A 22,504-nucleotide genomic window follows, 5' to 3' on the forward strand; every position below is an offset into this window, starting at 1 on the left:
TCTCTGTCCCCTCCGCTAAAAAAATTATTGGCAGAAGAGTGTTCATGTTTAAAGCCCCAACAGACTGGAATACTTTACCTGCTGCTATTAGATCTCTTGCATCATTGGGTATATTTAAACATGCATTGTTATCTCACTTTCAACTGGTCTGTACTTGTTATTAACTGATATTGATGACACTGATTTGCTTGACTGTCTCAAATTGCAATGATTGTGTGCATTGCTTGAAATTCACTTAACAGACTGTATGTGGTTTGTCTTGTGTGTCATGTTTTGCATTTTGTCTTTTTGTTTATGTATGTCTGTAAGTTGTTGCTATTGTCGGGACCCCCTTGAAAACGAGATGGTGCATCTCAAGGGGTTTATCCCAATGAATAACATTTCTATTATATACTATCAATAATCCCATTCCGAGGTAAATCAATGAAGTCAACGCCTATTCGTCGAGGTACTGCTTCGGGACTGCAGGCATCTGATGCCATGACTATATAAGTATACTGTCTGATGTTGTAGGTACTGATCATGGATGCAAGTACCAATTGAACTGATATGTCATGTGTGGTGGTGTCTGTCTCTCTCTTTGCTCTCTTCCGGTTGCGGAGGTCCTAAAGCATACTTATAGAGCTCCTGTCTAATCCTAATCAAAATGATAATGTCCATGTACATTTTAAAAACAAATTTTGAATTGTAAGACACAACATTTCGTTCAATATAATTTATAGCAATAGTTCTATTTTAATTTGTTGTGAATTGAATAATTAAATCCTCTTATTTTACTCTTTTTGCTCAGGCATATAGGAAGACACCGGCTTACCCAGAGTTCTAGCGTGACCTCTACTGCAGTTGAAAATACTTGGGAGAGGAGGTTGAATCCATTGATTTTGGACGATGTAACCCAAGTCTGCGAGGATACGGTGACAAGTTGAATGAGAACCCCCTTCAGTTTGTGCATAACCATCGCAAGAAGGGCTTATGTGCTCCTCGCCACTTGATTTCCGACTCGGGGAGCTCAGTGTTGTCGGGGTAGAGTCCGTTTCAGCTGCACTGCATCAACATGGTGAGTGTACCAGCGAGCACCTGCACGCAACGGTTTCTCTTTATTGTCGCATTGCATTGATGGAGGCATTTTACTCACACCAGTTGTAATGCAGATTACTTACTATTTAGACGTTGCTGACTGATTGACGTTTTCATTCTATGTGTTCTTGCGATTGCAGTGTACTGTTAGCTTAGCTTGCTAACCAGAGCAAGTGCATGTAGCCGGCTAGTCAGTGTAGCGGTTTAGCTAGCATTAGCTCAAAGGGACCGTTGACTGCAATCCAGATGTTAATAGTTTATATCTGTGGCTGTTTCAATTGTTTTTCACTCACATACAATGTCTGGGTGTACTGGTGTTGGGTTCTGTTTCAGGGAACATATTGAAGACAAATAATCGGTATAAATCATACAACAAGCGGTTAGCATAACGTTGCCACTAAGCCGGTAGCAAGATACCTTTGGGAAAAGTTCACCTGCCTGACCTGCTCAGTTTGACCTCCGGATGTTTCGACCAGATCTGAGTCTCATTTGGTCTCTTTTATTTGTAATTTCATGAGATTTGGTCGAGTACTCTGATAGTTATTTCCAATTGTATTTCAAGGGTTTCTAAAAACCTGTCAGGAAAATGTTTGCAGTGTAAACTTGTTTGTTCTTCCAAAAGTCAATGAAGGGAGATTTATGATGGTGTGAATTTGTTTTAGCACCCAATAATCCAACATTTCCCCCAAAATCACATGTTGTATCTTCAATCTCAAACAGTTAGCAATACATATAACAATAACAGTAACATGGGATGAGTTCACAATTCTTGGAGCTCCAAAACAACCTTCTTGGTTTTCTTGTTTTGTTGTTGTTGGTATGACTGTTGATGAGTACATTTCTAGTGTTCTTCATATCATATAATCAGAATGTCCACAATATGCTGGTCTGTTACAGCAGCTGGGACAGGATTATATTCACAGCACAGGTAGTCATTCATTCTTGAAAGGAAGCTGGTAGAAAAACAAAGATAATCTGAATATTTCGAGTTTATTTTAACACCACCAATGTATACTGTATTACAAGGGGATGGGGTGAAACAATCTAATCACAGTATATCCTAGAAATAGGAAACATCCAGGATTTCCTCCAGTCTTACTTACTCCAGAATTAATATTAGGCCCATTCCGATATACATTATGTCCCATCTTTAACCAAAGCTGCAGTATGTCTATTGGAAAGTGTAACCTTAGATGTCAAATACTTAATAGTTGAACATTTACATATAAATACATCAAGTTAAATGAAACTAGGGAAGCATAAGGGGTTTTGCTCCTTCAAAGTTAGTTGAATTTCCAAAAAGGTAGTGAGGTGTTGGAGCTCTTATGGGTGGTTGTTATCACTGCAGCTCCCTGGTCTTACCCCCTACAGATTTAATTTGGTTGTTGTGTGGAGGGGGTCAAGCGGTATGGGAAAGATAAGAGAGTCCATGCTGGCTCAATTCCCCCAAGGCCAGAGATCCTTGCAGGGTCCCCACAGAGAGTGGTCAGCATCCACCAAACTAAGGCAGTTTACTTTTGACCTATATATCATGACCATCCCTCGGATGGAGAATGTCTTGCGTCAGAAAGGTTGGGTTTGGACACGCATCACATCTTAGCGAGTACAATTTATTGGCACCCACACTCTGGGACTCCAAACGAGGTATTGACTTCAGACTTTGGAGCTTACCACATGCTGGGTGACTCTGGGGATCCCCATGACCAATCCAAAATATAGGTCTAGTGCAGAGTCCAGACGCAGCCCCTGTCCTGTTAGTTGTCATTTCCTTCCGCCCTCTAGTCTACACCAACAGCAGTCTGACATGGGGTTAACCATCATTTAGAAAGACATTTACTAGCATCATGCGCAGGGTTGTTCATTATAGTTTTTATTTCATTATTGTGTAAACATTATTGTTGCTACTCAGACAGGTATAATCAAAGCCGATATGTGTATGGGGTTAGGTTAATATGTCCAACTACTTGCAGTGTCGCCTTAAAAACCCAATTTATTTGTATAATAGTACAAGATTAAGTTGAATTATATATTTAAGAAAACATGCTGTAAAGCATCGTTGCCCAGTGCAAAACTAAAACTAGAGAATGGTGATAATATACATCACTAGAAGTCACAGGTCACACATGACAGACTGACCCAGAAGACACCTTTTCAGAATCAGCATGTTAGCAGTCTGTTTGGATGATGTACTGAATACATTTTCCATTCTATGATAAACGTATTTATTTTTGGTGTAATTATTCTCGAATCCACAAAAGTGCAGCTTAGGCGAGAGGAAAATAGCTTTCTGGCTGTATTGAGTAAAGTTGAGAAAGGGGAGGGAGTTTTGTTTACACTAATATTATTGATGTGTAAACAAACATCATGTTGAGTAAACAAAGAAATCTACAGGACGGTTTGCTTTTGTTTATGGTATGAGTTTGCAAGGGTAGTTTCACTGCCTAGGTGCTCAAAGAGATATACGATCATTGTGTTGGAAAGAACTATTTGTATTGGGGATTAGTTAGGTAATTGGTTCTCTCACTGTTCAAGAGTGTGTGTGTGTGTAGGCACAGATATCAATGATTCCTACCGATTGCCCAAAAAGATAGGCCAACCCGCAGACCTTACCTGCAGTGAAAGGATATTAGCGCTGCATGATGGGAATGATTCTGGCCTCTTAAGCCTAAGTGAATATTGATCTTAGTGTGCTGGGTTGATATTGAGCTCCTTATGTTGCTAAATATTTGGGTTTCTACCAAAGGAGCGCAGGCTGTTCATTCTCCTGGGCACATGGAGGCTGTCATTGTGACAGATGTTGGAGTCTTTTTGTGAACATTGTATGTACACCACTAAATGTAGTCAAACTACGGTACCTTGTAATGGTGAGTAAACTATGAAATGCCTTTTTAACTCAACATTGTGATTATGTTTTGTAAAAGTAACCCTTACATTTTCTTGTGTTGAGGTACATATGACAACGTAATGTAGTTTTGCTTTTGAGTTAAAGTTAGGGGAGGGGGTGATATTAATCTCTTAACACCTATAATTAAAATTGCATTAACTATCACGATACTGTATATTTCTGGTACAAAATAACTCTAATTTAAATAAATGTGCCTCTTTTTTTAAACGTTCCTACTTATTTCAAATTTGCAATGGCCTGCTGCAACCTTAAACCTAATCATGTCAGCCAATACAAGGTCATCACTTCAACTGTTTCACTAATCATGTGAGAAGAGGTGTCTTTAGTTAGTGTTAGGAAGCCCCAGACACTTAAACATATCATGTTGCTCACCATGATGTCACATGAGAGTTGTGGTTAGGGACATCTGCTAGTCACTTGAAAATCATGTTAGGGCACTCAGGAACGGATGTTGGGATGATATGTAAGCATGTTGGTAGCCTCAAAGGTAGCCATGGGTTTTCTTTTTGGTTTGACAACTATTGGGGTCTTTAAAGTTAGGTCTTTTTATACTACAAACTAAACATATAGTCAGGCTTTCAGTAAAATAGGAAAGTAGTAATATAAAATGTTTTGGGGCATCTCACGGCCTTCTTCCTCTTCTTGGTTTGTCTGAATAATAAGTGTGTATCTCCTGGTTCTACAGAGCGCACTCCCAATCTCTGTTCATATTGAAATGAAGGTCATTCTGGGTTTGAGCTTTGAATCCTTATCAAGGTTGTTGAGTCAAATCTTTCCACAACTTTCCCTTTTACAGTGTTTACAAAGAAAACATGCTGTGGTGTTTCATGTTCAAGGGTTTACCGTCTAGCTAAGGCTTTGCTTTTGGCCACATTATAAATCAAACACTTCATCTAGAGAAAATAGCCATGCAGTCTTGCCAAAAGCATACAAAACCTGGGGACCGTGAATATGCTTATCACAGTTCATCGTAATCTAACACTACCTTTTCTTTACCTTTTTGTTTGTTTTTGGAACTTATGATAGTCAAGATATAGAAAGGGCCAGCGGTCATGGTCAAGATTATTTTCTAATATCACATGCATTTACAGTTAGATTTTGTCGCTAGATGATAAGAGATGCTATGACTTCATCATCATTTTAAGATTGGTAATAACATTTAAAAAATCTTATTGCATTTGGAAAATATGGTGTAGCCTTTAAGTCCATATAAAGCTGTATTTCATATGTGTAGCTGCTTTATGTCATGCACAATTACTATTTAAATGTGATTTTAAACCCCCTTCCTTTTTCCACAGGGTGTGATTGGTGTGCAGCTGGTGGTTACCATGGTAATGGCCAGTGTAATTCAGAAAATCATACCTCATTATTCCTTCGCAAGATGGCTACTCTGCAGTGGCAGGTAAGGCAGGATCCTGTACATGCTGTTTCAGTTTCTTTAAATGCTACAGTTTAATTTCTTCAATTTACCTCTAAGACGTTTATTTCAGAGTCCTGAACAATGTGAGTGAAAATGTTTACTCGGACGGCAGCGTTCAGAACGGTTTATATAGAAGAAAAAAAGAGTCATCAAATGATACCGCGAAGACCAAAGGGTATCAAAATATTGGGAGGACCCGAGAGGGTGGTGTATAAAAATAAAAGTGCCGGCCTCATTTCCTCCATTTAGTGCCACATGTTTTTTTCAGTAAACAACTTTTTGGAACACATTTAATAATTAATTATTTTTTCACTTTTCAGGGCAATTTCGAAACATTTTCTGAAAACTTTTGTCCTAGGCCGAAAGCCCAGAGTGGCCCCCCAGAATATTTAGTTATTAATTTTTCCATAATAAATAAATGTTCAAAGGGATGAACAAGCTGTGCTCCTTCTCTCCTCTTCTGCCACGCAGAGTGCTTCTTAAGATGCTCTGACAAGAGGGCTTCTAAACAAAGACAAGGAAGGAGCCTGAAATGTCTTCAAATGGACGCTCTTAAATGAGCTCATATTTCAAGCTTAAGGACAGATAACCTTGCTGTGGTTAAGCCTCACACACGCTTTTAAGATGTGTTTTGATGATATGAAGTGGAGTTCTGATAAAAGTCTGTTTTGTGTCTGTGTCTTCGGGAGTTAATCATAAAGCTTAGAGCTATTACACATTAAGGCTACGAGAGGGGACCTATTGTGCAAAATCCACTTGTTCATGTCTTTTATACATAACCATGTGTCCCCTCTGTGTAAAGAGATTCTGAAAGTTTCAGGACAAAAGATTTTCTCACTTTTTGTCCTGATCCATTTATATAAAAACCTGTCTGAAAATGAGCTGATCAGATTTTGGCCACATTATAATGTCATAACGATTTTTTTGGCTTGTGTAACCATTAGCCAATCACCAACCAAGGTAACCCCGCCCACCCTATCACCTGCATCTCCTCCTAGAGCACCATTGTGTTCTTTTTAACCAAATATCTCTCAGAGGGGCGTGGGGAGGGGCTCCTTATTTTCATCTAAAGTAACAGACAGAGAATCAGCACTTTGGAAACAGGGCTGAAACAGAGGGGATTATGGGATGCTGCAATGACCTGTTTGGTATTTGGAGCCAAACAGAGACATGTTCTGTATCTGAGACCTATAATATATTGATAAAAAAACAGTACAATTGGGGAACTTTAAGTGCTTTCAAGAGCATCTTTCAATTATATTTGTATATACTTTAATGTTTGATGTAAATGTAAGTAATTGAACTCCACTCCAGTAAGCACACAAAGTATTATACATTTTTGTTAAAGTTCTAATTACTTACTATTTCCATGCCAAGCAACCATTATGGTAGATATGTCTAAATTGAATGTTTTGATAATTGCTTTGTATGCTTCAGAGTGTGTGTTTTTGTTTTATTCAAAAATATCTGCTTTATTTTGTCTCCTTTTCTTTCTCTGTCCTGATTCCTCATCCCTCTGCTTCTCTTTGTTCACAGTCTGCGGTGGTATCAGCACCCTACGGAAGATGAGTTGAGGAGCTTAGCTGGGAAACAAAAAGGACAGAAGAAGAAAGACAGGTAGGTAGGGAGGGGGGGACGGTGGGCGGAATGAAGAAGGGCTATTGTTTTGGGGCTGGGGAAATGCAGTGGCACAGAGGAGGTACGAAAGGCACCCCTTTCCTCAGAGAGGCATGAAAAGATGAGAAGCAGACATTTGAGATGGATGGAGACCACAGGCATGTCGGCAAACAGATGAAGCTGATGTCTTTATGTTGCTCATTTAAGGCCTGTTTGAAGTAAGGAGACGGAAGTCTGTTTTTGTTGTTTTGTTCCTTTATGGCTCTTCATCGAGGCTCAGAGCAACCGGGCTTAGAAGTGGCCCTGTCTGGCGGATGTGAGGAAAGTTGGTTCTGTTTTTTGGAGCCATTGCTATTAGCCTATTTTAGGGGCTGACACTTTAAAAGGATTGCATCTTCTCTGAAATCAAAGTGTTCTAAACAGCATTATATCTTCAAAGTGGTCAGATGTCAAGCTTTGATTCTGGCAGATCATTTCCCATCAGGCTACTTTGCAATTTAAAAAAACAATATTATTCAATTTTTCGGGCTGCAGGTGGAAGTTGAACCATATGTTGAACACATAAATTAAGTGGTGTTTTCTTTGTACTATCCTTTTTAAATATGAATTTCAATTGAAGTCACAACTGAGAGTTAATCCTCACTGTTCCTCGCCGTGTCCAGCTTCTAACTCGGGCACGGTCTTTTCTCTGGCCCTGTATGAGGTACAGCGAGGCTCTCTAACACCACATGCTCAGTAATCCCTTCAAGGAAAAGATGGGAATACTGTCCGTTTGCCAGCTCGTGCCATGCCGCTCGGTTCCCTTTGTTTAACGCCGACTCCCTCAGTCAGGGGTGAAGCTGAGCCCCTTTTCTCCTGTCAGGTGCCTCACAGATGAACTCTGTCCAGGGCATGTTTGGCCCTAGAGTCTTACTGTGGTATTGTCCTGTGAATCTAGCGCACACAGGGTGAACAAACAAAGCCCAGAACTGAGGAGGCCACCAGACAGCTCTTGAAGCCTAAAGAACAGCTCTGCATTCGGCTGCTGTTAGATATCGAGCACAGCCTATTAGGGGTGTAACGGTTCACAAACATTTCGGTTCGGTACGTACCTCGGTTTTTAGGTCACAGTTCGGTTCGTTTTCGGTACAGCAGATTATTATCACAAAACATAACATATTTTTATTTATTTTTTTATTTATTATTAAACTGTGAATAATGTATTCATCAAATAAATACAAAATATAATAAAATAAACATTAAGGTGCAGCATTTCGATGAACTGAAATAATCTGTATTTGAACTGAACTGTACTAGCACCTAAGCAGCCAGTTTGACATTAGGACTTGCTTGTCATTGTATTTTCATGTTTTTTTAAAGAAAGATGAACTTGTCCACATTGCTTGCTGAAAGGGCAGATCTGCTGGCACTAACAAAGTCTCCTGCTGTGGAGAACACCCTCTCTAGGGACAGAGGTAGCAGATACAGCCAGGTAGCGCTTTGCTAACATGGCAACATAAGGATATTTGGTGTTTGTAATAGCTTTGGCTCGGTCTGAACTCTCTGCGAGTGGTGGAGGCTTACATGCTAGCGGGAGTTTGGTTTGCACTTCAGACTTTTTTCTTTTGGTACCGGTGATATTCACGTTCAGGTGATGCCTTTTCAAATGAGTGTGCTAGCTTGATGTATTGCCAGCCGCGTATACAATGTTAGTTGAACAATTCCGACAAACAGCTTTGGTTCGGTCCACCTGTCTTTGTCCGTCATCCTTGAACGTAACTGCGAAACCAAAATGTTCCCAAACCGGAGACTTCAATGATGCTGGAGGATTTTCGAGCTCAACTTTATCTGCGTTCGCCATTTCCTCAAATTACTGACTACATTTGAACGCATCCCTCTGACCAGCTCTCATAGTATGCCTCTCGTCCAATGAAATGACTTGCTCGCTCTATGACGCGTTGAACCCAATGTGAGCAAATTACTCTGAATGCTGCGACGCAGCACCTGAGATTACTTCCAAATTTTTTTTCGCGTTCTCAATTTTTTACGTTTAACGTTATATTCGTTCGGTACACTTCAGTACACACGTGTACCGTTACACCCCTACAGCCTATGCTTTGGCCCCCTTTGGTCATGGAATAGTCCAATAGTATTAGTAGCAACAGGAATAACTACAACTCTGCCAAATGTTAGCGTTGTATGCCAGAGTCGCATTGAGTGCAGACATGTGTGGTTCCTTCTTTTCATTGTATAATAGGAAACATTAATTTAATTGTTGTTTCCTCACAAGAATACACAAATAAAATGCTTTTAAATTTGAATTTCCTTGTTTCTGTTATACTGACCCTATTCTCTGTTTTGCTGCTCTCTCCTTTCTGCTTTAGGAAGTTCAATGGTCACATTGACCATAAGCCAGTAACAGTTCCCAAGGACATAGATTTACAGCTGGAGACGAAATGCATCACAGAAGTCGACACGTTAGGTATAAATCTAAGAGGGCCAATGTCTCCACAGTTTAATATCAACTTTTAAATCACACACTCGTTTTAACTTTTGCATATACTGGCCTGTATATATTTTATTATTGAATATTATGATGAAATGAAATTCTCTTTGCCCCCAGCATTGCACTACTTCCCAGAGTTCCAGTGGCTGGTGGATTTCACAGTAGCGGCGACTGTGGTCTATCTGATAACAGAGCTGTACTACTGCGTGGCTCAGCCCTCGGGAGAGATGAACATCAGTGTGGTCTGGAGCCTGCTAGTGCTAGCTTTTGTCCTGTATCCTTACATCAGTCACTCTTAACATCTTTTTTCTTTTTTATCTGACTCTTAAATCTATCTCGTGATTTGGTTTTCAATGTTCTTTAAATTGGTAACATATGTACGTCATTATGTGGGTGGGGTTGGCAACATATGAGGTTTCAGTGGAAGTCTTTTCTATAGTCTCTTTCGCGCTCTCACAATTTCCTTATTTTCAATTCATCACCACATTCTATATATGTCATAGGTTAACATCTCTTTGTCTGTAAGAGAGCAAATCATTCCTGCTTGATTGTGTAGATGCAGCACGGTTTGAGAGAGATCATAACATGACCGCTCGAGCTCCTACTGGCTCGACAGCCAGCACCTTTATCCTCCACAGCTACCTGAATGACGGTTAAATGTTATGCATTAACCTCGCCACCAACCACACGGATCAATCTTTCCAGTGCTCCTGGTCAGGCCCCGCTCTCTCAGTCAGATGGTGTGTCATTTCCTGCCTACATCGGAGATTGGAGGCCCAATTTTCACAGCCCAACAGACTGATATGCTTTGGGGGGGAGGAGGAAAGACAGGGCAATACAGTAGATGGACTGGCACTATGAAGATGAAGATGATGGAATGTGTTGGCTCAGTATAAGTGTTAATGGGACACTTGATTTCAGTTTTCCTATTTCAGCCCTGATGATATGTTTAAGACACTTGCCGTCTCGACTGCCTTAACCGTCTCTGACAGCCCTGGAGCAGCCAGTCGTCGAGTATCTGCATCTAATGGCACCTCGCTTATCCCCCTAGTTTACTGGAATGTATACATTTGACTTCATTCATCCTCACCTTTGCCCAATGTTGATAGGAAAGCTCTGTTTTATTAATTGTAGCCCACCACATGATGGCTCAAAAACCTCTTTTCATCTCCATGCTGGCTTGAACTCGTCCTTTGAGTGTTTGTACAGCTGTCTTCACAGTGCTGAATACAAGGGGGGTAAAAAAGGGAGACTCCGCTGGTTTGAATACCATTCCTATAATGGACTAAAAGGGAGTGAACAATTGGCATGCTGTCGCCTGAAATGTTGCACCGTCCATCTCCGAGGCAAACGGTTCTCTTTAGAAACATGCTCTGTCCTCAGCTGTCTGATCAAGGTTGACAGGGGCAGAGTGAAAATTATTACATCCTTGATCGCATGCATAGGTGCCAAAGTCCCTCACGTTCTGTACCCACACTTGCTGGGTAGCAGGTTTTGTGTAGCGTTAAGGGTTTCAGGGTCCAAAGGGTTCTGTAAGAATGCACAGTGTACTTTTGTGAAGCTGAAACACTTTTTTGGTGCTGAAAGGATGTGTGGTGCTGTGCTCGGAAGCTTTTGTATTGGTTGTTCGCTGCGACACATTTCCCTTGAACCTGCAAAAGGCATTGCAAATATATCAGCAAAGCAGTTTGGGTTTGCTTGTGTGTGTCTGGAGATGTTTTTCCTTGACTCTGAACCCCTACAGTAAGACCCTTTTCTCTATAACGGCCCATTACTTCAAGCTGGAGGAAGGAGGCGAGCGCTCACTCTGCATTACTTTTGCTTTCTTCTTTTTTGTCAAAGCCATGGCCATTCTCATTGTCACTGAAAACTACCTGGAGTTTGGTCTTGAAACAGGTTAGTTCTCTCCTCAATGCTTTTCTCGTTGCTAATAATGAATGTTATTGCTTTTGGCCCAAAGAGTAAGTCACCCTTTAACGTTTTCCTCATTTCTAGGTTTTGCAAACTTCTCCGACAGTGCTCTAGAGTTTCTGCAGCACCAGGGCTTGGAGTCCCAGTAAGTACAGAATCAGTATTCTCATAGTATCCTTTTTATTTTCTCTGCCTTCATGAATTCTTTATGACTCCTAAAACTACTGTAGTATCTCATTATGCGTTTTCGTTTTCACAGGGGTCCCATATCTAAACTCACCTTCAAGCTGATCCTGGCCCTGCTCTGCTCCCTGATTGGAGCATTCCTAACTTTCCCTGGTCTACGATTGGCCCAGATGCACCTAGATGCACTCAATCTGACCACAGGCAGATTTACACAGTAAGTCCACTACAGTCTCTGTCTTCCCTTCTGGGGTCAAACTCATGTACGTTTCAATACACTTAAAGTCGTTGTTATCCTTTTTAATTAGGGCTGTCAAACGATTAACATTTTTAATCAGATTAATCACAGCTTAAAAATTAATTAATCAGATTAATCACCATTCGAACTATGTCCAAACTATGCCATTTCTTTATGTATATTGTTGTGGGAATGGAAAGATAAATGAAAGAAGGCGGATATATCCATTTAACATACAGTATGTATGTATGTATGTTTATTATAACATTGTTCTGTGTGTCAAAATGAAAGACAGCCCACACACCTATCACTCATCAAACCGTGGGGTCTTATTTCATTACGTGTTGATTTCTATCAACACGTAATGTTGTATCGATGTATATAGAGGTGTAGGCTACTACAGCAAAAGTATTCTCCGTCCTGCACTTCCTGCAACAACACCACGCCGTTATCTTGATTCTGATTGGCCAGAAGACATTATCAAAGATGTTCTATTGAGAAGACGATCACTACGTGATAAAAGTTTTCAAAACCGTTTCTAGTCTTCGGTATTTCCAGACAAGTGGCTACTGAAATCAATCTTACTAACTGCTGTCTGTGCAATTTACTCTGCGAGTTGGCGGACTTTATTTTGCTTACTTTAACATCATTTTTCATGGTGGGGCTAAGCCATTTCTTGGTATGGCTGTAGCCTACCCCAGCCATACCCTGGCGCTGCCACTGGTGGCACGTATGGGGTGGGCCATTCTGCACATGCGTTAAATATTTTAACGCAATTAATTCAAAAAATGAATTACCGCCGTTAACGCGATAATTTTGACAGCATTATTTTTAATATAAAGGATGTAAATGGTGGAAAGTCTATATATTTGTTGACACAACTTTTAAGATCAGAACCTGGTCAGGAAACTTTGTAATGGGGCTTTATTTTTTTAAACCTTTGTCAGGTTCTTTATGTTTTACATTATTTTTCTAAGATCAACCTTCAAAATCTTTATTTCTCAAAATGTTCCGCGGCATTTAAGGTGAAAGCACAGAAGGTCGATTATTTTTCTCACATAAATGAATCGCTGTTCAATGGAATATATATGTTTCTGATGATAATGGAAACAAATGATAGTGTGCTGTAGGTTTTGTCTGGTTCTAGGCTTAATTAAAACACAATGTGCTCAAATTGGCCACACACATTGCTCAAGTACCACTACCCACCTGTCCTGCATTGGAGCACCAAGAAGCCAAACACAGTGCCGTTGTACTTCCTCAGTTGGGCCAGATTTCTATTTCAGAACTCCCTGGTTGGCGTGACTATGACTATGATAGGGAGCGCGTCACATCCAGATAATCCACTTTGGCATTGCAGACTTTCCAAAATGGCCTCCTCATCCATTCCTACCTCATCAGCTTACACCTTCAGACGCTGTCACTAGAAGATTATCGCCAAGCCCTTCAAATTAGTGCCTTGGTTATCTTCCCACCTTCTTATGGAAAGCAGGACCGTATTTTTCCTTATGTAAACTTCTAGATTAAAAAGTGGATCATCAGAAGTCTCCCGGGACACTTGCTGTTAATGTGGAAAAGCGGTTGGATTTTTTTCCTACCACTTTGCGTAATTAATATAACTGCATCTTCTCCTTCACCTCCGTGTTTCTCTAGGACTCTGCTTCATATCAACTTCTTGTCCCCTCTTATCATGGTCCTGCTGTGGGTGAGGCCCATTACCAAGGACTACCTAATAAACCCCTATCTGGAAAAGGGGAATTTGCCTTTGTAAGTAAAATGAGTTATTTGGTTGAAAATAAAACTGTTTAATGGATGATTAGATGAACACAATACTGCAAGTGCTGTTGCCATTCTGACACATGTCTTGTTCACACTGCTTGTGTTTTTTATTTACTATAATTCTCCTGCTCATGAATATGATATGTTCTCTGTGCTGTGACGAGACACATTCTTGCGTGTTTATATAAATAGCAATAGTTAGTGTGTTTAAAACCAAAAACATTTGCTTGGAAGAGAATTTCTTTTTAGTTTTTAACTTTTTTTGAATGTCCAACTAGCTGTTAATAACAAACATTTTATTTGCTATATTAATAGTTCTAACAAGGGAGCATAACTAATAAGCCTATGGTAAAATGGTTTGCAGCTCAAGCAAGAGTTTGCCATACATTTTATTTTTAAAACAACAGTGCTGATAGTGTTCTGTTGAGTGATCTTGATAGGCCAGCCAGTTGGACTCCCTTTATAGCTAGCGCGCTAATTAGCTGCCATTCAAACAGGAGGGGTAGGACAACATTGGCCAGCTGTGAATATAAAAGTAATTGTGGCTCTTGTGTAGGAAACTGGATGTAAACGATGCAACAGCAGTCATGAAAATGAGATTTACAATGGTTCAATGAGATAAGAAATGTGTTCAGCTTGGAGGTGAAATGACAATACACACATTTTCTACTTGGGTTTGATTAGAGTGTGAGCAAAAGTAGTCATAACTCAGTGAAAGCTCTTTATTGTATCACTAACTGCTGTCATGTGTTAGCTGCCTTTTCATTCTAAGATGACTTCTTTCGTTAGTTGTAGCTTTGAATTCTGTCATGTGCCAACTTTGTTCTGCTGCCAGCAGTGACTGTGACACCATCAAGGTCAAACACGATAAAGCCAGATCTCATGATACAATATCCTTCTGTTCCTTTTTTATCTCTCAATTTCACCCTCTTTTACCTTCTCTTTTGAGTTTTATATGAATCATTTGCTCTTACTACCTCTCATTGTCTCTGCGTATATATCCAAATGATGGAGCAGATGCATGATGCGTTGAAAGCTGCCATCCCTTCATCATGTCTCCTCACGCTCCTGTCTTTCCATTATCACCAGGATGACGGAGGATACGTATGATACGTTACGGTTGTGGGCCATCATACTGATGTGTGTGCTCCGACTCGCTATGATGAGACATCATTTACAGGCCTACCTCAACCTGGCCCAGAAGGGTGTGGACCAGATGAAGAAGGAGGCGGGACGCATAAGTACCGTTGACCTGCAGAAGATGGTGAATAAGAGGATGGATTTATTTAGAAATGCAAAAAGATAACTTTATCCCATTTAACACATGGCACACTTTGGATGGGGTTAAGAGGCAGAGCTGTGTTTAGACACAGTGAGCGTTTAGATGGGGCCACCTTGCTGCTTTTGCAGGGTTGGAGAATAAAATAAGCCCTTTTACTTGGAGCAAATATAGACACATCCAGGGGCCTGTCTTTGTGAATTAAGGAACAAAGTCTAAAACTGTCCACAGGGCATGCATTATGCAGGAGGCATGCAGCCCACCTGTAGTGCACTTGAAAATAGGATACATTATCAGTGAGTGTGTTGTGGCCCAATGCATCAGCTCCTGCTAGCATTGCTTTCAAAAGCCCCTTCCCAACATAAAGTACTGACTGTTTGATCTAGTGAAGACAACCATATCCTATCTTATAACTCGTATTGTTGTTCGGTATGTGCACAAATATTATTATACATTAAAGTACAAATTAGATTATGTGGTGCAGCAAACACAGGTGTGCTGTGAATATTGTGTATCTGAGATGGATTTCATTTCTAGACTTGGTAAAAGGGTCTCTGTAAATAAAAACAACAGATACAACATATTTAAAACTGTTATTGTTCAGTAGGGCTAAACGATATGGAGAAAATTACAATATGTTTGACCAAATACTTCTGTTGAAATTGTGACTACTGTATAGAGTGGACTGATTCCTCTGTTGTGTTGTATCCCATTCCTCACATTGGTTGATGTTTGAGGAGACATCTGAGTGTGTCATTATGTTCTGGTTAACAGTTTGTGTAAAACCACACGTTATCTAATTCTAACTCTTCACTCTCACCCAGGTTGCTCGTGTTTTTTACTACTTGTGTGTAATCGCACTACAGTATGTGGCACCGCTGGTGATGCTGCTGCATACAACTTTGCTGCTAAAAACCTTAGGTGAGTCATGCTCAGTGACTTCAATTTAAAATATCTCTTACCTCCCATCCATAAATGGTATCTAATTTCATCCTTTGTCTTCCAGGTGGACACTCCTGGTGGGTCTACCCTACAGAGGACCTGCCTTGCATCTATGAAATTAACTCTGACTCTGTGATGGGGGCGGCCCCTATAGCAGCCCCCCCACCGGCGGTAGAAACAGCAGCCCAGGGGTCTGTGGCCCAGCTGTCGGTGGCCCTGGGGGGCCTGCGGACTGTCTTCAGCCCCTTGCTTTTCCGTGGCCTCTTCTCCTTCTTCACTTGGTGGGTTGCTGCCTGCCTCTTCTCCACCTCCCTCTTTGGTCTCTTCTACCATCAGTATCTCATGGCGGGATAACCCCCACCCTGTGTCGGGCCCGATCAGAAAGGACTGAGTAGGAAAACAGAGGCCTAATGATGACACACACACACACATCCTCCCTTCCCTTCCTCTGACCAACTAAACCCTGACTGACCATATCATCAGAGCTCCTGGTTCAACTTCCAGTGCTTCCTCCACAGACGACTCTGTGAACTCTTGTCATTGTTTTTAATACACAACCATTACCTTTTTATTTGGAGAGCAAGGTTTCTAAACCCCAAACAGACTAAATCGGGAGTTGGAAGAATCGTAATATGTGTCATTAGTGTATTGCCATAGTAATGAGAAATTGGTCCAGTTGGCTGTGTGACATTTTAATCATATGAGGTAAAGTAATATATCTCAGACGCTGATTACAATTAATTTAAAATGTGGTGTGGCATTTCTCCTTAAATCCACCAGTGTCAAGAGAGAGTTTAATTAATAATCCTTTTTTTTCACAACTGATTTCATGTAATACTCTGCAAGACTGGGTCCATGCTGTTAGGTTTAAGTGTTATGGTTTGGTACGTATGTGCGGGGCCTTGACAATGAGTCAGTCAACTACCTATATTCCAGTCTGTCATTACAGGCCATAATAGGGCTTATTTCCCTGAGTGATACAACGTGAAGAAGAGGTCACAAGTAATGCCGGATCTGAAGACGTTTGTTTGTGACTTCATTTGAGCCTTAAAATCACATTTTGTTATTGTATGTTTTGAGGGAAAACAATGACTGACGTACTTGTGCCCCCTGTTTGTCCTTTTGATCAAAACTTTAAAATATGTGCGTTCAAACAAAATTGCCTGTTTTACTAAAATGTCTAAATTTGATTGCCACGGACCACGATGGTGTCTGAAATAGTCTTAAAATGTCGCGTCAAGGACCAGTACGCCTCAGTTTGAAGCTAAAAAGGGTCGGGGAGTGGACTACTGAAGAACTGCAGAGGAGGAAGAGGAGATGTAAAACTCATTGACTTGAAACTGATGTATTTAAGTGTTTAAACTGCGTCGTAACCTTCTTGGTTTTAACTGAGCCATTTTAGAGTTTATGAGAGATTTTTTTTTTTTTAACAGCAGAGACAATTCAAAGGGAGGACAGCACTGAGGGCTCAGCCCAGGTTTGTGCTGGTTTCCATGTGTCTGTCTGCATGTACTGTATAGGATCTCTGCTGTAGGTCAGCTGTAATCTAAAAGGGCATTGTGATCAAGAGGAGATGATGTCAACTACTGTTGGTGAACTACCGCCTTTATGTTCTGCTTTCCATTTGACTTTTTACCCATCCTTTGCTTTTGTAACTCATTTGAGAACAGTTGTTTTTATTCTTGTTCTAATGGATCAAAAGTTGTAAAAGTGCCAAGTGAGTCTGTTCCCCTGTCCGAATGGTTATAGATGTGGTGTCTGCTAGTGTTTAAACCTTTAACTGACTACAACTCTGCGGCCTTCTTTCTTCTGTAGTTCCATCTCAATAAAGAGGGGAATCTCAAGCCCTGGTTTCCATCGAGACATAACAGCATTTACAGTGTCTTTGCATACTGTAATTATTTGGTGGGTAAATGTCTGCACTAAGAGTCAAAGGGCCTATGATTGTCCAGCCCTTCCAGGAACGTGGTGCCAGATGAATTACAGATCACACAATCTGGTGGTTTTCTGGCATTTAATGTGGTCATTATTATATCACAGAGCTGTAATTTATGAATTGCAGCTCTATGAGTTTTGTACAGAACATATTTTACAACCTCAAGCGGCACTATATCTAATTTTTAGCTCCTGATGTCAAAAGTCTTAGAAATCGTCTTTGTTTATTTTTTACAGATGGGGATTATGCACATAATGAATGTATCCATCCTGCCTAATTTCTAGATTGTTTTTCATGAAAATAATTTGTATGGTGAGTTGATTTAACACCCCTGCACTTCCTGAAGACTTTCCTCGTCTACTACCATCTTTTAATCTACCTTTCAAGCTAAATCTAATTTATCCTAATGATTATTAATTTGATTGATTTATCTTTGTTTTTGTATTTATTACACATGCTGAGGCCTGTAAACATTTCTAATTTTAACAGCGAACACATGATTTTGTTATTGGGGGGGACATGATGGCTTAAATCAATTTTGAAAAAACGTGTTTGACAAATCAGTTACAGATTAACCTTTTTTAATTGTCTGGTCCGTTAAGAAGTAGCTGGGATACTTTCAGAATTCAGTGGCCTGATGAGGCGATGTTTCTTCTGTTTGTTACCACTGAAGTGTTTAGAATTCATTGTTGAGTTCACAAAGTAAATTACACACATTGTTCTTTCATGTATTTATTTCTGTTCTAGATTTTCTCTTAAATAAATTATGTTCTTTACTTTGTCGTTTTTTTTTTTGTATGTTCATGCTCTACGACTGGCTTTATATAGGGCCTTAGCAGTATCGACACAAGGAGGTGGGTTCATTTATAAAGCTGCAATCATTCTGGACTTCTAGTAAAGTCAAAGGAATTATCTAAAGTCCTTTGTTTTTACTTTTGAATGATATGCTCCAAAGTGGGTCAGCTTACAGTCATGAGATGCTGCAAAGACAGTCTGCTAATGTTATACATCCATGTTCATTATATGTGAATGATACTCTGGCCCATGCAAGAGAATGACTCACAACTAATCACCAAAGACTTGTTGTAAAATAGTTCATTGACTCAATTTGTCTCTCTTGTTAGATCTCTTGTCTTTCCTTTAAATCATGCCAAGAAACCTTAAAGTCCTTGACTTGTGGTTAAAAACAGTAAGCGTATCATTTGGCATGTTGTGTGTTACAAAACTTGTAAACTGTGCTTTGTTAAAATCTAACATGACAGCTGTTTTTTTTTACAGGAAAGAAGATAATGTGACTGATTTTTTTTACAGTCAGAATGTAAAGAATAACTGTCCAATAAAGTGGTTTTAAAATATGTGTTTGGCCTTTACTGCAGAGCTGCTTCTTGTGGAATGGCCTTGAATTCATGCTGAAAATTGCTCGAAGGAAATGATATGCCCTGCACAAGGGGTTGGACCGTGAGTTACAAAATAGGTCAACACAGATGCCCCTTTCTTAAAACCGTAGTGCTCTATTCATCATTCTTTACAGTGGCTCCTATTTGGGTCTTCAAGGTTGAAGGCAGATTATTTTCTTTTGGATTTAGTAGTCTTTGAATAATGGTGCTCAATAATACTGTAATTGTGTGTCATCAGTCTACTTGTGAAATATCTCCTCTTAAAAATGTGTATTGATTTAGACACTCGGCAGGCAGCAGCCATCGATTTTTGCTTTTCTTAGTTAAGCTTCTCTATTCTTGTGGGAAAGGTTAGTGGAGTAGATAGGGGGATAAAACGACAAACGCTCCCAAAACTCCTTAATGCACGCTATTCTCTGGGAATAACATCGGGCAAGTTAATACAGGCCTCAAGTGCCATTGTCCACATGAGCGAGAAAACTGGGCCAACGCATTCATTCATAGGTAGACAGATCAATAAGACAGCTTCCAAAACAAACCAGTGGAGAGGTTCCTTTATTCCTCTTGAGTGGGGCCTATTCACCAAGGTCCCTTCTTCGTAGAGTGGCGTGGAGCTCTGCCTCAGGAAGGGGAGCAGGGACCCCTCCCCCCCACACAGCCAGAGGAACTGAGAAGCTTCTGGAGGGCTGACGCTATAATAGTGGGCTTTCTGTGTGACACAGAGGTGATCCCACCCTCATGGTTATTGTTTGAAGCAGCAGCCATACTTCATGACTGACCTGACCTTGTGTCATGAATGGCCTAAAAGAGAACACTTAACATTGCTGGAACACCTCTGTGCGTTTTTTTTTAACTTTCTTTACAATAGTTACTTTAAATTATGACAATGATAGGAACAACAGAAACAGTCCCCTGCAGAATTAGGTGCCAATATCAGATTTGTTAATTGAGATTATTATAAAGCAGTCACCTTAAATGTAACATGTGCAATTATCATCCTTTCATTACCATGACAATAGGTGAGAAAGTGGCACAAATATGTGAGTCTTTAGCTACAGCAGGCGAGTGGGGGTTTAAAAAATACTGACATTTCAGAAGATTGTTATAAAGTTTATTTATCAGAAATTGTTTCCACAAAGCAGCATTTTCAAAAGAAATATGTAGTGACACAAATATATTATTAAAACTTTTTTTTAAATGTTGTTTGGGAAAAGTTTATTGAAAGGTAGTAAACACAGGACAAATTCCCAATGTGTTGAAGTAACACATTCAATTAAAGACTACATTGTTTTATGAAAGGCAGTGAGAAGCCTGTGTTTAAAACATGAATAAAAAAACAAATGATGTACATTAGAAAATACAACTTTTTATATTGTTAGACTGGGTCAGGTGTATCAATCAGTGTTATTTAAAGCTGTGGTTCTCTGTATGATTTTACAAGGAGCATACAAATACAACGTAACACATAGATAGCAAAGATACAGGAAACATGTAAGACCATTTGTCCATGTTATCCCTGACACACACACACACACACACACACACACACACACTGATGCTGACCCATTCATCATTCACATCCACGCATATGGGTAATATTGTTCATCTATAAAGCCGTATGTATAATGGCCTAATTGAGTTTAACGTGCTCCAGTTATCAGTGCAAAGCAGGGGAAAAGAAATAGAGATTCTCACAAAGCAAAGTACATTTAAATCTCGTCATGGTTCAAATTTGAGGTCCACCGCCTCGTGCTCGGAGTATGAAATGGCTGACTGCCCTGGTGGTAATCACCACTGCTCTTACATTAATTCATCTCCACATGAACATTGTTCCTTTGGGGTTTCCATGCTTCATCAGCAGCCCTCTGATAGACACTATACACACACTGCTACTGTATAGCTCTTTTAAAGGTGTGTGTGTGTGTATTTAGCACTTAAATGAATTGCTTTTCTTCGACGCTTAATGAAAACCAACAGTGACACTTCCTCTTTTTTTTAATAAATTCTGTATAGATTATATTTAGTTTTATTAAACCTAATACTGTACATGTTGGCCCTTTTTATAAAGTATAATGAATTGAAGTGAAATGTAGTGTGATGAGAGTGCAGCTCAAGCATCACACAGTAACAGGAGGTGCCTTCATGAAAACACTTGCTTGAACACTTCCTCTCATAGTGAGCCACCATATTAATATCAATGTTCTCTTATTGCATCCATAAGATGCTTTCAACTTAGCTTTGTACCTCTGCAAAGGGAATATTCACCCACTAAGATACATTGATTTTATGTTCTGTCTTTTATGTGTAAACTGTGATTTAATTAGAAAGCCCTGCTTAACTGTTCGATAAATAAAAGGTACACTACAAATATTTAGCCAAGCAGAACCACAGATTAATGGTTTTAGGGTGAAAAAGTAGGACATAGAGCTCAAAGAAAGCTGCTAGATTTAAATAATCAACATGAATGAATACATTAATTATATATATATGTATTTTGACTCCTGCTGTGTCCTATTTCTCCTGCTACTGTAGATGCCTCCTTCAGAATAACAACCAACAGAGTGGACTGCCCCCTAGTGCCACCGGCTGAGTGTGACAGCGTGCGGCGGGGGAGGGGGATGGGGGGGGGGGGGCTGGTGATCTGAGCATTAACAGAATGCCATCTTCTCAGTGCCATCCAATCAGAGAGCGCCTTGGTAACGTGTTCATACATCCAGTGGAAATAGGTGGTGAATGCAAATGCTCCAAGATCAAGGTTTCTCCTTGGCAATAGTGAAGCACTTGTTTATCTCCTTTCATGTCCGAATGATGATGGCGATAATAAGAGGGGAGGACAGGCCTCAGATTGAGCCAAAGGGGGAATGAGCATCGATGAGATCTTTGATATGGAATGCTGCATCATATGATATTAGTGTCATTCAGTGTGCTGTTTGATTGACAGTTTATTAGAAAAACTGTGAGGAATGCACCATTGTCCTCATTCATTTTTCATTTTCGAAGTGCTGACACTTTGATGCACTTTGGTGAGTGTGGTGCTCAAACTAGGACAAAAGAGCTGCAGCCTACATCCCATTTTCTTTGCCGGTCTTCTCTCCTTTCTATTCTAATAGAATACAGTAAAAAATATATTTCTATAATTGGTTACTTTGTGGTTCTACGCTCTTGCAAATGTACCTAAATATAAACAAACACATGCGTACATGGGTCCAAACATTACAACAGAAACCTGCAATCATTTTGCTCGAGGTTCCTGTTGTTCTGCGTGCCTCAAGGCCAGCAGACTTCATTTTCAGAGTCATATTTTATTAGGTTGATGATGCACATTGCATTCACGG

The 22,504-nt window shown here is 40.0% G+C and overlaps 1 protein-coding gene across 1 annotated transcript; it reads left to right on the plus strand.

Moving 5' to 3' along the window:
* Window positions 1-821: 821 nt before the first annotated feature.
* Window positions 822-18,548, plus strand: tmem161b (transmembrane protein 161B). The gene is made up of 12 exons (XM_034240305.1): window positions 822-1,057; window positions 5,281-5,384; window positions 6,939-7,019; window positions 9,383-9,480; window positions 9,622-9,778; window positions 11,249-11,400; window positions 11,500-11,560; window positions 11,675-11,815; window positions 13,490-13,603; window positions 14,705-14,879; window positions 15,719-15,815; window positions 15,901-18,548. The coding sequence occupies exons 1-12, from the start codon at window positions 1,055-1,057 to the stop codon at window positions 16,188-16,190; spliced, it is 1,473 nt and encodes a 490-aa protein (XP_034096196.1). The 5' UTR covers window positions 822-1,054; the 3' UTR covers window positions 16,191-18,548.
* Window positions 18,549-22,504: the final 3,956 nt, after the last annotated feature.

This window comes from Gymnodraco acuticeps, unplaced genomic scaffold, assembly GCF_902827175.1.
Source record: "Gymnodraco acuticeps unplaced genomic scaffold, fGymAcu1.1, whole genome shotgun sequence".
Classification (NCBI taxonomy): domain Eukaryota; kingdom Metazoa; phylum Chordata; class Actinopteri; order Perciformes; family Bathydraconidae; genus Gymnodraco; species Gymnodraco acuticeps.

Excerpts from the sequence above, each read along its gene's own strand:
- tmem161b (XM_034240305.1), top strand. Across the intron at positions 11,401-11,499 it reads GGAGTTTGGTCTTGAAACAG|GTTTTGCAAACTTCTCCGAC; the intron begins GTTAGTTCTCTC and ends CCTCATTTCTAG. Across the intron at positions 15,816-15,900 it reads TTTGCTGCTAAAAACCTTAG|GTGGACACTCCTGGTGGGTC; the intron begins GTGAGTCATGCT and ends TTTGTCTTCCAG.